General features: G+C 33.8%; 1 protein-coding gene across 1 annotated transcript; it reads right to left on the reverse strand.

The window, feature by feature from the left end:
* Window positions 1-5,110: 5,110 nt before the first annotated feature.
* On the reverse strand, window positions 5,111-14,497 carry LOC133321367 (hybrid signal transduction histidine kinase M-like). Its single transcript, XM_061530455.1, has 2 exons — window positions 14,191-14,497; window positions 5,111-6,735 (listed from the first exon to the last, which is right to left on the reverse strand). The coding sequence occupies exons 1-2, from the start codon at window positions 14,495-14,497 to the stop codon at window positions 5,111-5,113; spliced, it is 1,932 nt and encodes a 643-aa protein (XP_061386439.1).
* Between the last annotated feature and the right edge of the window lie 7,240 nt (window positions 14,498-21,737).

Genomic DNA, 21,737 nt, shown 5'->3' on the forward strand with positions numbered 1-21,737 from the left:
ATTTAGGGACTTTGGTGCACCATTTACCTTAAATCGGACGATGATATATATGGGAGCTATATCTGAAATCTGAAACGATTTTTCCCAATTTCAATAGGGCCAAATGAATGAACTGTGCCAAATTTCATCCAATTCGAATAATAAATGCGACCTGCACTGTGTTTACAATTTAACATGGACAGACAGACGAACGGACGGACATGCATAAATCGACATAGAAAGTGATTCTATGCATATTCTCAAAAGGAACCATGTGAACCACGGAGAACCTTGGATAGGCTATACGATACACCATGAGGTGGTATATTGAGTTACCGGTAATTTGAGTCATCATTGGATAGCATTTGTGCGGCAATGTAAGGTTTAAATAGCTACTAACTGAAATTATGGGTACAATCTGTGGTGGCAGAACATCCAAACCCATTCTCCATGAAAGTCCACAATCATATCTAAAATCGAGTAAAAGAATTACACAAATATCACTTTTAGTTCCGGAGATATGGCCATTTGAAGTTGCCCTTCATACCAAAAATATCCCTGCTGCTGACTTCTGGGTACCTGTTACCAAAAAATAAATTCCCCTTGTAATTTATGTTTTTAAAATTTCTTAAAGTTTTGCTAACGTTTCTACAGCTAAGGGGGGGTGTTGTAGAGAGTGGTGGGGAGGCTCAGCATGTCCACCCATACATCTACAATTATAATAACTAACACACGAATATTTTCTCACAGACGATGAATGTTGTTGACATTGTTGCCCTGGAAAGTATGCTACATTTTTCTGCTTGCTACTTCAGTCGTAGAAATTTTTTAGCTAAATTTTAAAAATCAAATTACAAAGGGAAGTCGGTTTTTCGGTATCAGGCAAACAGAATCCAGCAGCAGAGGTGTTTTTGAATTAAAGTTATTTTCAAATTGTAATATCTCGGCAATGGAACAACATTTCTTGATGGAACTTGTGGCAAATGAAAGATTCGAATGTTGACTTTCATACTTTAATCAAACCAAATCTTGACAACCAGTGTTGCCAGATTAGAGAAACCTCGATATTTTAGATTCTTCATAACTTTTGAATGCTTAAGGCTACACACAAAATTCTAATGGCTATTAATGGCTTAGAACATACACTATCCAAACCAAATCTTGACAACCAGTGTTGCCAGATTAGAGAAACCTCGGTATTTTAGATTCTTCATAACTTTTGAATGCTTAAGGCTACACACAAAATTCTAATGGCTATTAATAGCTTAGAACATACACTATCCGACTGTATCATCGATTGTTTGCCAGGGTTGCCACGTTTCCGGAAAATTACTGTTTTCTGGGATTCTTCATAACTTTTGATGGCGTAACGATACAAAGACAAATCTAACGGATATTTTAAGCTTAGAAGTCAGCAATAGGGATATTTTTGGTATGAAGATAAACTTAAAATGGTCATATCTCAGAAATTAAAAATGATATTTAAATAATTCTTTTACTCAATGTTATATATGATTTTGGAATTTCATGGAGAATGCTCTGCCATCACATATTACAGCCGTAATTTCAATCGCCGTCCAATCCGACGATTAGTGTGGCCACAGGCACCCCCCACAAAAATCATCATTGATTACATTAAAACTCATCAAAATCAAAGAAATGAATACAAATCTTCATTATTTTAAAAAAAAAAAATATTTATATTTTTAATAATTATTAATAAAACAATTTTACAACAAATACTTAATTACCAAAAAATTTTAATGAAAAAATAATAATTAAAAAATATATTTATAAAAAAGTAAAAAAATCAATTAATAATAATTATTATAATTTTACTTACAAATTAAGTACTTAACAAAAAACACATGTTTTTTGGGGGGAGGGGGTTTGGACAATCAATAAAAATGAAGCAAATTACAATAAAACATTGTAATGAGAATAAAACTTAAATACTATGTGTATATATAAAACTTAAATGAATATAATAATAAAAATTAAAACTTATATACTAATAATAAAACTTAAACATTAATAAAAAAATATAATTTTAAAAACACAAAGAAATTAAAGCAATTAAAAAATTGGAAATTAAAATTAAAAGAGATACATTTTAAAGTAAAATGTAAACAATAAAAATTTTCAATTTTAATATAAAGCCGAATTATTTGAAAACAAAATGAAGATCCTTTTTTTAGAAAAAAGGTTTTTAATAATATTACAGTTAGAAAGAGAGAGGATTGGGGTCTTGAGGCATTACATTACAAATAAAAAAATGTCGATTGTATGAAAATTACTTTTGTAAGAGTTGTAAGGCTGTGTAGAAATGTGAAACATTCATGCAGATTTTCTTCAAAGGCAGAAATTTAGTTTTATGATCTATATTTTAAAACTCATAATTATTTAAATATTGAGTCCTAATCTAGAGGAGATGGAAGGAAATTTTACATGATATCTGTATCCCCTGCTTGTTATAAGACTTATTGTCTGTTGGAGTTATAAGGATATGAAACATTCATGCAGATTTTTAGACACAGAAGGGCAAGTTATATAAAATCTGCCTCTCAGGTTCAGTATGGTTTATTATTGTCTGGTTAAGATTTTTTTTTTTTTATTTTTCCTTCATTAAAGCTTTTTAAAGGAGGAAATATTCTGAGGCCATGGACTAAAAATTAACTTATTTAGAGGATAAAAAACTTCTGTTAAAGCCATCATTAACTGGTATATGTCAATGTTGGTACAGATTTAAAACAAAAATTATGAAACATCTCATTTACCAGAGTCATTCTTGCTTAAGATGTATACTATTTTTTAATAAACATTAAAGCCAATAAAAATACACAAATTTATATATAAAAAATAGAAATTAACAGAAAAGAACAAAGTTTTCTTAAAACGTCTGAATAATTTATAACAACTTATAAAGGTATTTTGTATATAAAGGCAAATTTTTAGAAACCTTTTTTCGAAGGCATTTTACACAGCGAAACTCTTCTCAAAGTCTTCCATACACACAATACCGTATTTTTCTATATATTTTTTTATCTAAAGATGTCCTGGTTTTCTTTTTTTGTATAGAAAAAATTCGTTTTTTTTCATTGTGGAAGAAAATTCTGAAAAATTGTGGAGGAAATCTGAACATTAATGACTTTGGATATTTCTTCTATAGTTTAAAATTCCCTTTAGATCCATATAAAATCTAGAGACAATCTATACATTGATGATCGATTTTTTTGGGGACCTCTCTACAAGGGTCTCATAAATAGAAGCCCTACTGAAGCCCTAGAAAATCTTCTTTATATGATGTTCAGAACATGAAAGGCCTTTGATAGTTTTTCTATACCTAGATACTGCCCATAAGATTCATATAAAACCTTGAGACATTATTGATATAGAGAAACGATCTATTGGAGAGTTCTCTACAGGGGTATCATAAATAACAGTTCTACTGGGTTTCTAGAACATATTCCTTATAAGAGATGCCTATAGGAAAAAATCTACATCTGGATAGGAAGTCTCCTAGCTGTTTTCTAAACCAAAAAAAAAAACACTTTGGAAGGGGTTCTCTACAAAATTTCAGCCTCCATAGACCTGGGATTCCTCATAGTAATGATTTTTTTCTTGAAATATTCTGCAGCTAGAAACACTTATATATTCTTTTATGGGTCTTATGTATATGGAACATATTTTGCTTGTAATCCTCTAGAAATAGAAATCATTTCTTTGTGGTTTACGTCCTACGAGACCTGCAATAGATCTTCAAACCCCAATTTTTATTAACACCAGTAATTTTTTTGATCTTCTGTGAGGACAAAACTTTGAAGAGGTCTACGGTAGTAAATTAAGTTCTTCCAAAAGGCTTTCTACAAGTTGGAGACCCATAGATCGTTTTTACACAGCGGCACCTCTGGAAACTTTTTCTACATAAATGCTTTCTATACATAGAATACGACAATAGATGCTATTTTTATAAAGAATATCTGACCTTCTGAAGCTTGAGATTCTTTATAGACAGGAATATTTATATAGTAAAATTCTGGATATTATCGATCGATCAGGAGGTTTTTTATAAAGAATCGGAGCCGTAGATCCTATATAGATTGGAATCGAGTTAGATATATGAATTTTGTCAGATACCTTTGGTATAGAAAATAATTTTTTTTATTTTTTATATTCAGAGGTCCTCCCAGCACCACACCATGAGGCCATGGTGTGGTGCTGCGATGCCATGAGGGGCATTTGGATGTTGAATGGGCATACACAAATCTGTAGACCTTATTTTTTGTATACGGAGACTTAGAAGACCCTCTAGTCAAAAGAGATTTTCTACAAGATTTCCAGAAGGTCTTCATAGAAACGAAGGACTCCAGAGGTTTTTCTGGGTATTGAAAGGTATTCTACTCCATTTTTAGTACTTCTATGGGGGCAAGACTTCGTAAAGATCGTCGTTTAATTAAAAGACATATCTACAAGACTTCCAGAAGGTCTGTATTACAAGAAAGGAAACTAGAAGATTCTATGCACAGAAGACCTTCAGTAGGGTTTCTATGTCAAATTTTCTCTGTTCCTCCTTGAGATCTCCAACAGAAAATTCATCAACAAGTCCCACAACAGACCTTTTTCAGGGGGAATTCATTAGGCAAATGACTTTTTACAGAATTTCTATGTATAAAATGTCTTCTTAGAGGTCTTATGTATATAGAAATTTCTATAGGTCCGAATATAACTAAACCAGAGGGGTTTCCAGGTATAGAGAATGTTATATGTAGAGCCTTTTGGGTCCATTCAATAGATATTCATAGAGAGAAGACATTCTTGAGATTTAGGGAATTTTCTACATTTTGACAATCTTTTAGAAGTCATCTAAACATAGGAAGTAGCTCATAGGAATTTGTTTGTTCGGAATTTTACAAATACAGATTCTTAATATATAAGGCCCCTACTTAGCTATGGTTTCTAGAAATTTAAATTTTCTAAATTACATTATTTTCGGCCCTCACTTAAGATATCCTATCTTTTTAACAAATATACGTGGTGGCTCTGAGCCTAATGTTTCTGCTGTTTCTCCTTCTTCATCAGCAACTTCTTCACTTCCTTCTTCTTCGTCTTCATCTCCTCCCTGCAGTCTTGGTCAATCGATATCCACATCTTCAATTTCATCTTTAATAGCAATTGGCATTATTTGTGTCCATGATCCCGAGGTGGCTGCTGCTGACGTGGACGATGAGGATGACGCGGCCGTGGTGGTACCATTGGTGGTACTAATGCTCGTGACAGATGATACAGTTGGCAACGTCTGCTGTTGACTGTTCAGTTGACCGGGTGTTGAGGTGGTTGAATGGACATTAGATGTCATAATGGGTGCAGCTGGGGTGTGATGTATAGTCGTCGAAACGGTACCAGTGTTAGGTGAGGTTGCCTTATTCACCATGGTCATGTTACGCAGTGAGGCCGGTGGTGGACATGTCACCTTTGTGATGGTAATTTTCGGTGTCGATTGTAGGAGGCGTGCAGCAGCACTACTTGCCGGTATAATGGTGGCCGGGTTGCCATTGCTCAACCGCGTGGTGGTGATATTTGTTATATTGTGAGAATTCAGCGAATTGTTGGTGTTATTGTTATTCTGATTGTTGGTATTGACAGAGATGTTAACATTACGCAGCGAGGACTGCAGGAAGCCATTGACCTTTTGCAGTTCAGCTTCATTTAAATTGGCAATGTTGTTGATTAAATTCCGGGCCGTGGAGGAGTTGACGGTCAGCACAGTCTGCTTGACCTGGGAACCACCCTGCATGGTAGTGGTGGTGGTTGAGGTGTTGCTGTTATTCAAATTGTGACTGTTGTTCATGATGTTAGCAGTAGAGGAAAATGATGCCAAGCCAACTCCTCCCCCTCCGCCACTTAATCGAGTGGTAGTTGTCATATTTGTATGCTGCTGCTGCTCATTGTTGATATTGGGAAAATCATTGACATTTTCAAATACCTCCTCCAAGGTCTGATAAATCTTCCTTTTGAAAATAATTTTCTGCCTTGTATTCATGAGAGCCATATCGGGCAGCAGGGCCTCCAGGAAACGCAAATCCGCCTCACTCGTTCCCACCGGAATTGTATTAAATTTCAAACGTTTCATTTCATAGGTCTCGGTATCCAATTGCATTGGACGTTTCAGCGGATTATTACCCTGATGTGGTGTCATAATGCGACGATCATTTTCCGTTGTCTGTGACATGGTGTCATCATAACGACCATCATTAAACTCATGTTCTGCATCACTTGTCGAGAAATCTCCATGGGTTTCGTAAATCCCCGAATTGTTATCGAAATCATTTCCATTATAATGCTCCCGCTTCTGACTATTCTGATAGTCTTTCAGAGTTTTATGTAATTTCCCCTCTGTTTGTATGGTAATATCCGGATTGAGAGCCTCGAAGGCCGATTTGATATCAATGCTATTATTATCATTCTCAGCATCTTCATCATCGACATCTTGCTGTTGATCATCATCTTCGAAATCGACATCCTCCTCATCTTCTTCACCTTCGGTATATTCTTCTTTTTGTATACCATTCGCATCGGATATGTCATGTGTCTCTTCGGTACGATCACGACCCTCCATCATGGGTTTCACCAAGAACGAGAGTTCTTTATGCAAATAATAGGGTTTTATACGATTCGGACCACTGTGTGTCTTATAGATGTTGATCGAACGGGCAAAGGCTGCACGAATATTACGCCAACGTTCCTTGCACGAAGCAACTGGAAGGAGAAAACAAAAAATTAAAAATTATGAGACAAAATTTGAATATTTTTGAATAATAAAAAAAACTTTTAAAGAGGGTCCCCACAAAAACGACTTCTATAAATTCCATATTAAGGGTATTTTAAAGGAATATTTGGAATACGCATGGATAGAGAAGACTTATCCAGTCTTCCATGTATAGAATACCTTCTAAGGGCCTTCTATATTAAGGAGGATTTCTAGACAATACTTCGGATACAGCACCCGAAGGCCTTGTATGCGTATAAGAAATAGGGTCCTTCTGGAGATCCTCTATACATATAAGACCTACTGGAAGTCATATATACACAGAAAACCTGAAAATCTTCTTCTCTTTAAAAGGCCTTCAAAAGCTGTCCTTTTTATAAAAGATCTGCAGAGAGTATTTATTTATAGAAGACCTCTAGAGGTTCTTCTATCCACAAAAGATCTCCAGACAGTCTTCCATGTATAGAATACCTTCTAAGGGCCTTCTATATTAAGGAGGATTTCTAGACAATACTTCGGATACAGCACCCGAAGGCCTTGTATGCGTATAAGAACTTCAGAGGGTCCTTCTGGAGATCCTCTATACATATAAGACCTACTGGAAGTCATATATACATAGAAAACCTACCGAAAATCTTCTTCTCTTTAAAAGGCCTTCAAAAGCTGTCCTTTTTATAAAAGATCTGCAGAGAGTATTTATTTATAGAAGACCTCTAGAGGTTCTTCTATCCACAAAAGATCTCCAGACAGTCGTCTATTTGTGGAAAACCTGCAGAGGATTTCCTACGTATATAATAACTCCAGAAGGTATAGAAGATCTCCAGAGAGCCTTATATGTATAGAAGTCCTGAGGGTCTTCTATGTATAGAAGATCTCCAGAGGGTCTCATATGTATAGAATAACTGCAGAAGGTCTTCTATGTATAAAAGACCTCCTGTGGATCTTATATGTAAAGAAAATCTCCAGAGGTGTAGAAGATCTCCAGAGTGTCTTATATGTATGGAAGACCTCCTGAGGGTCTTCTATGTATAGAAGATATCCAGAGGGTCTCATATGTATAGAAGTCCTCCAGAGGGTCTTCTATGTATAGAAGACCTCTAGAAGGACTTCTATTTATAGAAGACTTCTAGAGGGTGATCTACGTATAGAAAAACTCTAGAGGGTCTCATATGTATAGAATATCTCCAGAAAGCCTTATATGTATAGAAGACCTCCAGAGGCTCTTCTATGTATAGAAGACCACCAGAGTGTCTTTTGTGTATAGAAGATCTCCAGAGACTCTTATATGTATAGAAGATCTCCAGAGGCTCTTATATGTACAGAAGACCTCCAGAGGGTCTTCTATGTATGGAAGACCTCTAAAGGGTATTCTATGTGTAGAAGACCTCTAGAGGGTCTTCTATGTATGGAAGACTTCCAGCGGGTCTTCTATGTGTAGAAGACCTCTAGAGGGTCTTCTATGTATAGAAGACTTCCAGCGGGTCTTCTATGTATAGAAGAACTCAAGAGATTGTAAAATGTATAGAGGACCTCCTGAGGGTATTCTATGTATAGAGGACCTACAGAGAGTCTCATGTGCGTAGAGCATCTCCTGAGGACCTTCTATTTATAAAAGATCTTCAGAGGGTCTTCTATGAGTAGAAGATCTGCAAAGTGTATTTTATGTATAGAAGACCTCCAGGGCAACGTTTATTTATAGAAAACCTCTAGGTGGTCTTTATAGAGGACCACAAAAGGGTATTCTACGAATAAAAGACCACTAGATAGCATCCTATGTATAAAAGACCTGCACAAGGTGTCATATTTATAGAGGATGTCATGAGGGTCTTCTATTTATAGAAGACCTCTAGAAGTTCTTCGATGAAGAGATGAGCTTAGTTAGGTATTCTATTAATAGAAGAAATAAATATTTGCAAAACAACAACTTTGGATTTAACCGAAATGTGTTCCCATAAAGATATTCTGCACATAAAAACCTCTCCTTACACTCCAGGGCCATTATATGGCTTCCTCTATTACCCTGTTATGATTTATATCCACTTACGTTACAATACGTTCCGTACCATAACATTTCACTAATTACATTCTTACCATTTCAGATTATCTTGAATACAAAAACAAAGAGCATTGATAAATAAGAGACACTCAACTACTCTTCCTCTGTAAATTTTCTCTTTCAGCCTTTGGGCAAGAAATCCCCCCTCTCATACGTCCTCATCATCTTCAATGCAGCAACTGGCAAACATCGTGTTATCGTTTGCACGAAGAAAAAATTAATCGAACCTGTTTCTACGTTCGACTCTCCCTCTCTCTCAACTCAACACACACACACTATTTCTCCTCATTGGAGAGAACCAAACATTCGGCAATATCTCAAATAGACAGCGTTGCCAGTTTTTTTTTAACTGAAATCCCCAAATCAAGATATGTTATCCCCAAAAATCCCCAAATTTTATTTATCATCCCCAAAAAAATCCCCTATATATTTCAATTGTTTTGTTATAATTGTTTAAGAATTCAATTCATTTTATTGTAATTTTTATATTAATTTGTACATATTTAGAAGTATGTTTATAAAAAGTCTTAGTATATATATATAGAAATTTACAAAAAATTAAGATAGATTAAATTTTTTAATTGTCAATGATACTTATTATATCAAAAAGCTCAGATTCAAAGTCTTCCGACTCACTAACATCATGAGTTGTTCTATACATATTTTTAGTGTTAAAAAGTTTTAGCATTTGTGGAGGAGGATTAAAACTTTCACAGCACATTGAATTATTTTTTAAATATTGAGTTAATTCTTAAAAGGGCTTCTAATAATTCATATTGAATTTTATTTCGAAGCTGTGATTTTATCGTATTCATAATGGAAAAAACGCGTTCTACGCAAGCATTACTTGTTGGAACACAAAGCATATTTAGTACTAGTTCTGCAAGTTCTTTAAAAGGTCTTGACTCAGCAGCATCCTGATATAAATAAACTTTTGTCCAAAAAGAACACAAACTGATTGAAACATCATCTCCAAACAATTCCCTCCATTTCACAAATGGCATTTTTCTTCATTGAGATTCATATACATCCTTAGGAGCATCTACCTTTAATTTGGGCAGTACGATTTTCAAAATACAACTAAAGTTTGGTTGTCCAACTGAATTACAACATACTTGTGGTGAAAACTGTTTATACATTTTGAAAAAGCTAATGTTGGGTGGAAAGCGTTTTAACATTTGTAACAGCAAATTTTGTAAATACTTAAAACATGTAGTTTTAATTTTTAGCGATAAAGACTCAGATTGCGATTTTATTTCCTCCTCAAAATCATATCCCAAGTCCATAGATTGTATCGGGAGATATGAAGAATCATTTTCCATGACTTCGATTATTTTCAGAATATCTTCTTCATCTTTTATGTCAGAAATTATTGATGGTTTTAAAATTCTAGTTGCTAACGATAGTAGACTTATAAACAATTTGTCATAAATAGTTCCAGCATCCATTTTGTCGCTTTGAAAAGATAGGTTTAGACTATTCATTTCATTTAAAATAGGATTCATGAAAATCAAGTATAGCCTAATTTCATCATTGCACATTAAGTTGTAAATAATTTGTGCTGTTTTCTCAGAATCAGCTGTGGAAATAATTGAAAAATGATATTTAAGTTCAATCCACTGCTCCAGCACTCTTTTAACAGCCAAACCATAGGACAACCACCTGGTCGCAGATATTTGGACGAGCTTTTTAAATTTGATTGCGTCAAAGCCCGAATTTATTAAATCAAATGCACGTTTATATTTTAATATCCTTAGAGGACTGTTGCTAAAGTAATTATATACTTCTCTTATTAGAAATTCGACATCTGGTGGAAATTCTTTAGAAGCCTCGGAACAGCATAAATGTAAAGAGTGGCATGAACACTTTATAAGAATTAGGTGCGGATTATCATTTTGTAATAGGGTGTATAAACTTTTATGTTTACCGCATAAATTGTTGGCACCGTCTGTGCCAATGGCTAGTATATTATCTGATTTCAGTCCTACCTTCTTCAAATATCCATTTAAACCTTCGAAAAGTTTTTCTGCTGTTGCCTCCTCCACAAGAAATAATCCCAAGAATTCTGTTAATATTGTCCGTTTACCTTTACTTAAATAACGGACGCAAAGGCTCATCCATTTGTGTCTTGATATGTCTGTTGATTCGTCAACTATCAAGGAGTATTTAGAATCACCAATATCGTTTACAAGTTCAGCAAGTAATGTGGGAGCTATGACATATTTTATAATAGCACTACATTTTGTGCGATGCAGTCTCAATTTTTCAAATTCCTTAATTGAAAGAGATTTGAGCATGTTTGTTAAATGGTCAACAGACAGTATAGAAGCATGCTTGGCTGTAAAAATTGATAATTTTATATCAATAATTCTAGAGTCATTTGTCTCAGGAACAACACCTGTAATAAATATGTATTTATATCGAGCATTATTAAAAGTTATGCGTAAATTATAAATATTACAAATTACCATAGTTATCTAATGTATTTCTTGCATAAAGTGAATCAAAATTCTGTTTATGTTTGTTTGATTCACTATGCCTCTTCAGATCCTTCTTTTGAGATTTTAGTGAACTTTTGCATGCCACACACCAAGAATTATTTGCAGAATTGCTGGTTATTTGAAATGGTTCTGGTGCCGAAGCAATGGATTTCAACCATCCTAAAAACAAATTCGTTTACCAATAGAAAACAAATATTCTCAAATTGCATACCTTGAGCCCAACTTTCACGTTCCCATGCTATATTATGCTTTTTTGTGCAGTGACCAACTTTTGCAGCCATTGTAAACGATTAAATATAATTTTACTATAATTGCGTCAGCCGAAGTGTTTCTATGAATTGGACCAAACAAATGCATGTGTTACTATGATCATTTATTTTTGAATTGTTGCCATCATAAACAAAAACCTGTCTTAGTATATGTGTTTACAAGACAGTTGTTGTAATTTTTGATGCCATCATTACCAACATTTGCATACTATGGCAATAGTTGCCAAAAACAAACACATAGACTTGCCAGTCCAAAATTGTTCGACGTTATCGTTGGTTAGTGTTAGAAAATAGAGACATTGTCCAGAATTGCCATCACTCTTTTTAGTTATGGTAAAATATTTTGCACCAACCTTTCAAATTTTAATCCCCATAAAATCCCCAGATCCCCAAACCAAAAAACTAATCCCCATTTTCAGAAAAAAATCCCCAGTTTGGGGATAAATCCCCTAAACTGGCAACACTGCAAATAGAGGCCAATCACTACGAACCAAACGAACGACCAACAATGAATCATTATCACAATTCACGACAGACTTGGTATAACGAAACTGTAGAGAAGTACACGAACAAAAGAAACTGACAATGAGATGATGAAGAAATTTGAGGTAATGAAGAAATAGAAAAGATTGACATATAAAAGGCGAATGATAGTGAGAGAAGGGACAAGGACAAAAGCTAATGAAATCACGAAGAGGAAAAACGAATGAATATCATTGTCTTGAAATAAATAACGCTTAATGGAAAATGGAAGTGTAATGAAAGAAAACAAAATATGATAAACGAGAAAGAAAGGAAAACAGAGAAAATTGTAAAATAAAACGCAGTTGAATGATTTATGGATGGATATCTGTAAACCGACTCCATTTATTGAAAAAACTACTACTTACTACAAAATCCGACCAAATTCAAATTTAATTAAAAACCAAAAAAAATCGTAAATGGACTAAAACTCTTTTTTTTTTTTTTTTTTTTGCTAATCGACCATTTTTTTAAATTGGTCAAATATAAAAACAATTTTTTTTCCAAATCGACCAATTTTCTTTTAAATTGGCCAAATATAAAATATATCCAAAATCCGACTAAATTCAAATTTTAATAAAAAAAACGAAAAAATCTCGTAAATCGACTAAAACTCGATCATCACAAATCGACCAAATTTTTTTCAATAAATACCAAAAAATAAAATTCATGAAATCGACCAAAAACTGGCATTTTTTAAAAATCGATCATTTTTTAAATTATTTTTTATTGATTGCAAAAAATAGCTCGTAAATCGACAAAAAAACCCGACCATTTTTTTTTTAATTGACCAAATATAAAATATATTATAAACGAAAAATTGAACAAAATCCGACTAATTTTTCAATGAAGCTTACTATTTAGAAATGGAAATCAACATTTTTTTTTAAATCAAGAAAATACCCTGACTCCAATTTTTAAAAAATCGACTATATTTCAAAAATATATCCGAAAATCGACTAATGTCGGTCTGATGCAATTACAATTGTTTAGTAGTAAAAATACATCGATCCACGTTGCCAATCTTTCGTCTAAAAAAATATAAATATTGGCTCTAGTTTCAGGGTAGCCTTTATATATGGTTTTCCCCTAATATGCGATTTTTATAGGGATGTAGAGCACAATTTTTATCCGAATTAGTTGGTATTATGGGTTCTTAATGTATAGTGAACCTCTATGCTAAAAATTATTAATATTGGCACTAGTTTCGGGGTAGCCCCCATACAACGATACTCCCTAATATTCGATATTTTCCGGGTTGTTGGGCACGATTTTCATGCGAATTGGCTGAAATTTCGTATTTGGGTGATTAATATTGACTCAAGTTTAAGGGTAGCACCCATATAACGGTACGCCCTAATATTCGATATTCTGGGTTTGTTTGGACACGATATTCGATAATCTGGGTTTGTTGGACACGATTTGTCCCGACTAAAAATGATTAATATTGACTCATGTTTCGGGTTAGTCCCCATATAACGGTACCCCCAAATATTCGATATTTTTGGGTTGTTGGACAAGATTTTCATGAGAATTGGTTATAATTTGGTATTTGGGGTTCTGAATGTACCCTCAACTTTGGCTCTTTTTTTATTTTCGACTCAAGTTTCGGGTTAGTCCCCATATAACTGAACCCTCAAATATTTGATATTGGCTGCATCTTTTTTTTTGGATTTAAATTGGATGCCAAATCTCACAACCAAAAATGATCAATATCGGTTCTCATATTTCGTTGTCTCCTGAAAAATCCCATGGGTTCGAGTATAAAACGGGAAAAAGTGGAAAATTTTACTGGTCAAAAGTCAGAAATTCGACTATTGGCCAGTAAGGGGTTTCCGATCCGATTCTGACCAAAAAAAAAACATTAATAAAAAAAAGCAAATAGCCCACAAATTGGCAACACTACTGAACCAGCAACAGATCCAAATATTTTTCTCTTGATTCCATTTCTCTTAAAGCTTGGGATTTCTCGTCTGCACACACACACAAACTCAACAAAAAGGAGATAATTTGTCTCCCATTATTCCATTCAAGTGACACTGCCACAATAATAGAGTTACCACATTTATTTCACCTCAAAAATCGCAGGCAACTTACCCGAATCATTACATTCTCGGGCAATTTTACACCATGACTTATCCAAAATATGTTTCTTGGCATAGTTGTGGTGATTACGATCGTACATCCAGGGGCATTTGCGTACCAGCCGGCATAATTTTGCATTGGCATGAAAGGCGACGGTACGTTGTTCGGCTGCCGGCGATTCAACCATTACGGGCAGAACAACAGTAGTACCAGAATTGTTGGTGTTGTTGTTGGACGACGACGAAGCACTTGTTGGGCTCTCTGTCGATGTAGTATCGCTGTTGTTGTTGTGGGCGTTTGGATCTTTTTTTGGCGGCATTTTATTTTCGTTGTTATTGTTATCACAGCGGCTTTGATTTTTGTTCTTTTGTATTTTGTTTACTCTTTTTGTTGTGTTATTTTGTTGTAATTTTTTTTGTTTGTTTTAATTTATTTTCTTTTATCACACGTGTTTTTTATTTCACTATTATTTTTCGTTTCTTTTATTTTGTTTATAAAATCACGTTTTTTTGTTTCTTTATTCCTTTTTTTATATATTCTCCATGCATTTATTGTTATTATTTTATTTCTGCTTTACCATCATCTTCGTTCGATTTAAGCATCGGCATCGGCGGGCAATAAAATATCCATTCGTCAGCTAACACCGTTAAACACACTCTGAGAGGTTTTATTTATATTTAAGATACAATTGCACTGTACTACTCTTCCTCTTCTTCGTTTATTATTTACGGATAATTTACCGTTGTTCTTGTTGTTGCTATTGCTGCTGTCGATAAGTTACTTGTGGGGGAATTGCTCTCCAGAGCTTAGCTCCACCACTGACACAACACAAAATTGAAAAAAAAGCAACAAGTCAGTCAGTGACTGAATTACAGTTTTCCCCTCTCACACTCTGCCGCGCGCTCTCGCTCTCACACACAATATTTACTCAGAGTAAGCAAATGATGATCATCATGATTTTTCTTGGTTATTGTTGTTGTAGTTTGCCTACTTTTGCTCTTGTTTTGTTTCTTTTTTATTTCTACTTTGTCTTAATTTTCTTTAACACCAATAAACGAAAATTAATCACACACAAATTAATAGCAACAACAAGAAAATCTATTCACACTAATAATAATGCCAACAACAATATGCAGTTAATAGACTTTCAGTGATCCACACACATAATAAGAACAAAAACAACAACAACACATCATCATCAGTATTGTCACCATGTCCTCCACATCAAACGTTGCTAAACTAAACTAGGCAGCCAAACTGCCAGACAGCCAGCCACACGAAGATATTCAATGAGCGAGCACACAAATGAGTACCACAATTGTCTGTAAAAAACAGCGTCGGGGCGATAATCACACACAATAAGACGATGACGAAGACAAACCACGAGACGTAACCAAATCAACACTTCTACTCCATGCGAGAGCCAAGAATTAACTAAAAATCGAAGTTGTTTTTGTGTTGTCCATTAATGAAAAACACACGAAAGAAAAAATCACAAATCAAACGCACAACAGCAGCAGCACCAATAACAACAACAACAAGACAAACAACAAATGCAAACACAAGCACAACTAACAATAGTAGCAGCAACAACAACAAATGTAAGCTCACCTCTGTGGAGAGCAACTGGTGAGTGAGCAAGCAAGTGAACGGTGAATGAGAGAGTAATCATTAGCACACTGGCACACTGACTCTCGCTCTCGTCTCCATTGTACGAATGAATATCAACAAATGTCCCCACTCGCTCGCTCACAATACGAATAGTCATCAACAAGAAGATATTTTCTGTGTGGTGTGCTCACAATTGAATTGTTATGCTCAGCATATAGCTGGCTGTTACTATCATCCAGGGATGGATGTTTAGTAAAGATTGAAGATTTATTGGGTAAATTGAAAGCAATTAAGTTGATCATATTCGTTGTTATGAAAAATTGTTAGTTATGAAAATTAATTTAATTTGTAATTGAAACGTAGAAAATGTTAAAATAGGAATTATTTGCAGGTGGTTATAGGGAAAATGTTTAAGAATTATTATTAAAATTATATATTTATGGACTCAGTTAAAATAGTGCAATTCTAGTTCGATTATAAAATCAGTGTAGAAGAAAAATCTCTAAGAATTTATTGATAAACTATTAAAGAAAAAAGTTGACCTACTTTCGAACAAAAATCAACGTTAAAGGCCTTTTTTCCTTTCTAATTTTGAAACCTGTGAGCGGAGCAGTATAGTCGGACGGGGCCGATCATATAATACCCTACACAACTTAAACGAAAATCTAACTTTCTGTGGTTCTATATTCTGAGCTTGGACAATATTTGCACCCTCTTGACCCCTAGAGGTCAACAAATATTACTAATATTCAGTACAACCAAACAACATCTTGGAACGTGGTCTCTCCAATTGGAGGAGATGCACACGCTTCGAAATCTGTTTTAAGCTCTGCTTATGGAACAACCGTTCTGTAACAAGCCAGCTAAGTAAGTAAGTCAGTACAAGCCTTCTAATTACTTGTCCAGACTCCCTTCAGTGTGGGTTGTGTTGTAATGTTCGGCTTTCAATATGGCCTAAAATTAAGTTTACGGTCCACTTCATCCCAATATTATTATCTGATCATCACCGAAAATTATAGGCGTTGTCCTTGACCATAACTGGAAACTCTTGGAAAATTTAAAGCAATCAGTGGTATTTTTCTGCTATCTAATGTTAATGGGTTACTAAATAATATCTGAATAAAATCTGAATACGTAAGCATAAATATTTAAGTTTAACTCCCACATCCGAAAACATACGACAATATAATTGGTTTCAGTTTAAAGGCCAACCAATCCTCTTGTAGGGAGTCTTCATTACAATTGGGGTCTTCATTGGCCAGAACCCATCCTAGATGCCAAATTTTGTGAAGATTGGTCCATAACTGTAGCCTGTATCGTGTTTACAAATTATAATGGACAGACGGACGGGAGGACACACATGTCTAGATCAGCTAGTCGAGATATGACGATCGGTATACTTAAAGGTGGATCTATAACCAATATTTCGCGACGTTACAAATTTTTAGTGCTGCACAAAGCTATAATACCCTGACAACATAGTTGTGAATGTCGCTCAAGAACAACTTCTAATATTATTGCTGCTGAAGCCCCCAATGTTCAGATTCATACATTCAAATTCAGTCATTGTAATTGAAAATTTCACAACCGTAGTCAGCGTGTAAAGAATCGGGTCTTAAGAGTTATGGAGAACTCAAAGGGTTCATCCAATCGTCAATGTATTGGTCTATGATCTTAACCTATCCAAAGATGATTGGTGTGGTCGAGGGCCAAATCTGACTTAGATGCAAGAAAAAAATCATTGATCTCTCAAAAAGATTATCACAGCTGGCCACCGAGATCTTGTGATTTACCATCTTACAGTCTACGTCGATTTAAAGCTTCAAAGATACAATTTGCGAGACCATCCAGAACATGCACAATTTCTTGAAAAGGATATGATACTGTAAGCGAGCTCGGTCTTTTTTCCACTATTAACGGCACAGCTTCATTTTTATTATGAAATAAAAATCCGACCTTTTATCTAAAATCATTTGTTTAATATTAAAATAATCACCTCTAATTAGAAAATCCTGTACTTCAACTATTTTTGTAATGAATTTAATAAATTGATCCTAGGACGAAACCTATCAAAATTTGTTAGAATCGATTCACTTCACTACTTTATATTTCTTTAATATTTTGGCTTAAAAATAGTTTCATGCACGTTTTTTCAAAGAGATTTCAATGAAATTTTCTGAAAAAGAATTATATTTTATGAATTTTTATTTTTATACCCTCCACCATAGTATAGAGGGTATATTCATTTTGTCATTCCGTTTGTAACTCATCGAAATATTCATATCCGAATATTCATTCTTGAGCAGGGTAAAATTCTAAGACGATCTATCCATGTCCGTCCGTCTGAAATCTTCTGAAGGAATTGAGATATGGTGCTGAAAATTTGCATAGGTTTGCCTTTTGTCTGCAGGCAGGTTCGAAGATGGGATATATCGATCCATATTTAGGGATACCTCCCATATAAGGGTACCCCCCAATCATATTTTTCCATCGAATTGGCTGTAATTTAGTATTTGAGTTCATAATAGGTACCAAATCTCCCCACAAAAAATTGTGAATATAGATTATTTTTTTCGGAAAGCCTCCATATAAGGGTACCCCCTATATTTTTATTCTCATATATTTTTTATTATTATATTTTAATTTCACATGTTTTATTATATTGTTTAATTAATTTATTTATTTATGGTTTTTTACATTCCCTATTCGTTATAATATATATGAATTTATTATTTGATTTTATTTTTTAATTTATTTATTATTCTATTTTTTAATTATAAATTTCCTAATTTATTTTTATATTTTTTATTAATTTATTTTTATATTTTTTATTAATTTAATTTTAAATTTTATTATATTTTTATTTTTTCAATGATTTTGTATTTTTTATATTAATTTCAATTCCATCTTTCCATCCCTGCCATCATATGCAAGACCCCACAATATGTGGTCGGTCGCACATCCAACCAACACACAGATATTGAGAGGGAGATAGGAGGGAATACCAAGTATCTATCTCTTCACCACTTACGCTTATGATTTCCCCCCTCAGCTAGCAGCAGCAACAGCAACAAAGCAACCTATTTTGTTGTTGGAGATATATCAACATTTTTTTTTTTGTTTTGTGACCAAAATTCAATGGCTGAGATATTAAAAACGTTTATTTCTTCGTCTCTTTTAATATCGTTCTCCGATATTTCTCGGTTCTGTTTTATCAAAAAATGAAATAAAAATACTGTTGATGAAATGTGAAATGTATCATTCGATTGTTGGTCATTCAAGTAAGAAACAGCAGCAACAACAACGAAACCCAACAACTCACACACAGCCATGTTGCTGTGTGTGTGCGTGTTTGTGTTGTTATGTACTACATTGGCAAGTCTCACTGCCGTTGGAAATTCCGTCATAGAAAAAATAACAACATGACGAGTTATTAACTCAACTCTCATGATTTCTATCTCACGGAGGGCCGCTCTCTGTCTCTCGCACACTCACCTTCTCTATCTCCCATATTGAGAGAGAGTCTCATTATCATTCAGCAACAGATATGTGTTGAATTGGTTGGTAGATGTGTGCTGGCATGGAGAAAAGAACCAGAAATACAATGAGAAAACAGTGAGGGAGAGAGAGAGAGAACAGTTGAGCAAAGTTGGGGGAAAAAGCCAAGCAGAGCCAAATGTGATCAAGTTTATTTAATTTTGTAGTTGTTGTATTTATTTCACAATTTTGTGATGTTACATACTGGCATACATACAGCCATACATACGAGAATAAGCACACAGATACAATGTAATGGGCATGGGCAGACATGAACACGAAGTAATGAAGCACAAAATTAATAAAAAAAAAACCTTTTTAAAAGGAAAACTTAGAATTTTAATATTAAAATAAAAGAAAAATATGTGGGATGTTGGGGATGTAATTTAAAGAAAAATTTAAAGTTTCGTTAAATGGAATTCCTTTATAAAATTTAATTGAAATTTGTATGAATTCTCTCAACTCCTCGCCGTTTTTTTTCAATTTCAATGTATAGTTTTTTTTATCATTTATGTAACATTTTTTCTTTGAGATTTTCATTGAAATTAAAATTGGCTTTGCCTCTTGTGGTGAATATTTGTGTGTGCGTGTGTGTGATTAAGTATCTATCCACTTTGCTACACACAACGATACAAACCTACATATCTATGTATGTTAATTTATTTCGCCTTAATTATCATTGAACTGTTGCTTATAATTTTTTTAATATTCCTTTTTATTTTTTGCTCTCTCTCTCCCCACTTACCCGTACCGTTTTCTACAGCAACGTCTTTGGGGAGCTCTCTCTGCCTCTACTCTTTTCTCCCCCTCTCATTAAAATGGTGTTGGGCAAAAATAAATTGAAAACAAGTGTGTGCGAGCGTAACTGAGAATCCACCATTAAACACGACTGACGTTAAGAGAAAGAAAGAGAACATGTGTTTACCCATCGACCCTCAGTTACGGTAGCGTATATGGGTGAGCATGCCTGCATTAAAACGTTTTAAAGGTGGTGAATTCTCATTATTTCTCTTTGTTTGCTTGTTTATTTTTCCTGATTCTGTTATGTTCCCAAACATTTGATCTTGTCATCGTGGCATAGAACAGAGTTGTATTTTGCAGAGAAGGGAAATAATCATCATTCACGTGCTATAAAGGGGAAGAAAAATTCGAAGGGTTGCCAATGAGGGAGAAAATGATTTCGATAAAAAAAATCGGTAAAAAAATCAAAGATTACCAAAGGCGTGGATTTTTAAGGTATATTCAAAGGCGTGGATTTTTTAAAAATATTTTTTCAAGGTCTATTCTTCGAAGGCGTCGATTTTTTAAAAATATTTTTTCAAGGTCTATTCTTCGAAGGCGTGGATTTTTTTAAAAATATCTTTTCAAAGGTCTATTCTTTTAAGGCGTGGATTTTTTAAAAATATTTTTTCAAGGTCTATTCTTTTAATGCGTGGATTTTTTAAAAATATTTTTTAAGGTCTATTCAAAGGCGTGGATTTTTTAAAAATATTTTTTAAGGTCTATTCAAAGGCGTGGATTTTTTATAAATATTTTTTCAAGGTCTATACTTTGAAGGCGTGGATTTTTTAAAAATATTTTTCAAGCTCTATACTTCGAAGGCGTGGATTTTTTTTAAATATTTTTTCAAGGTCTATACTTCGAAGGCGTGGATTTTTTTAAAATATTTTTTCAAGCTCCATTCTTCGAAGGTGTGGATTTTTTAAAAATATTTTTTCAAGGTCTATTCTTCGAAGGCGTGGATTTTTTAAAAATATTTTTTCAAGGTCTATTCTTTGAAGGCGTGGATTTTTTAAAAATATTTTTTCAAGGTCTATTCTTTTGAAGGCGTGGTTTTTTAAAAATATTTTTTCAAGGTCTATTCTTTGAAGGCGTGGATTTTTTAAAAATATTTTTTCAAGGTCTATACTTCGAAGGCGTGGATTTTTTAAAAATATTTCTTTAAAGGTCTATTCTTCGAAGTCGTGGATTTTTTAAAAATAAGTTTTTCAAGGTCTATTTTTCAAAGGCGTGGATTTTTTAAAAATATTATTTCAAGGTCTATTCTTTGAAGGCGTGGATTTTTTTAAAAATATTTTTTTCAAGGTCTATTCTTCGAAGGCGTCGATTTTTTAAAAATATTTTTTCAAGGTCTATTCTTTGAAGGCGTGGATTTTTTAAAAATATTTTTTCAAGGTCTATTCTTTGAAGGCGTGGATTTTTTAAAAATATTTTTTCAAGGTCTATTCTTTGGATTTTTTTTAAATATTTGTTCAAGGTCTATACTTCGTGGATTTTTTAAAAATATTTTTACGTTTTTTCGCAGAATTTTTGATATTTTGAAGGGTGTAGCCGACCCTTTGGTCTACTATACTATAGCTAATCAACCTTAAGAAACAAAATCGATCAGTTTTAAAGTTTTTTTTTCTTAT

Source organism: Musca vetustissima, unplaced genomic scaffold (assembly GCF_032173495.1).
Source record: "Musca vetustissima isolate MV318-11 ecotype Yass unplaced genomic scaffold, APGP_CSIRO_Mvet_v1 utg4443, whole genome shotgun sequence".
NCBI classification, from domain to species: domain Eukaryota; kingdom Metazoa; phylum Arthropoda; class Insecta; order Diptera; family Muscidae; genus Musca; species Musca vetustissima.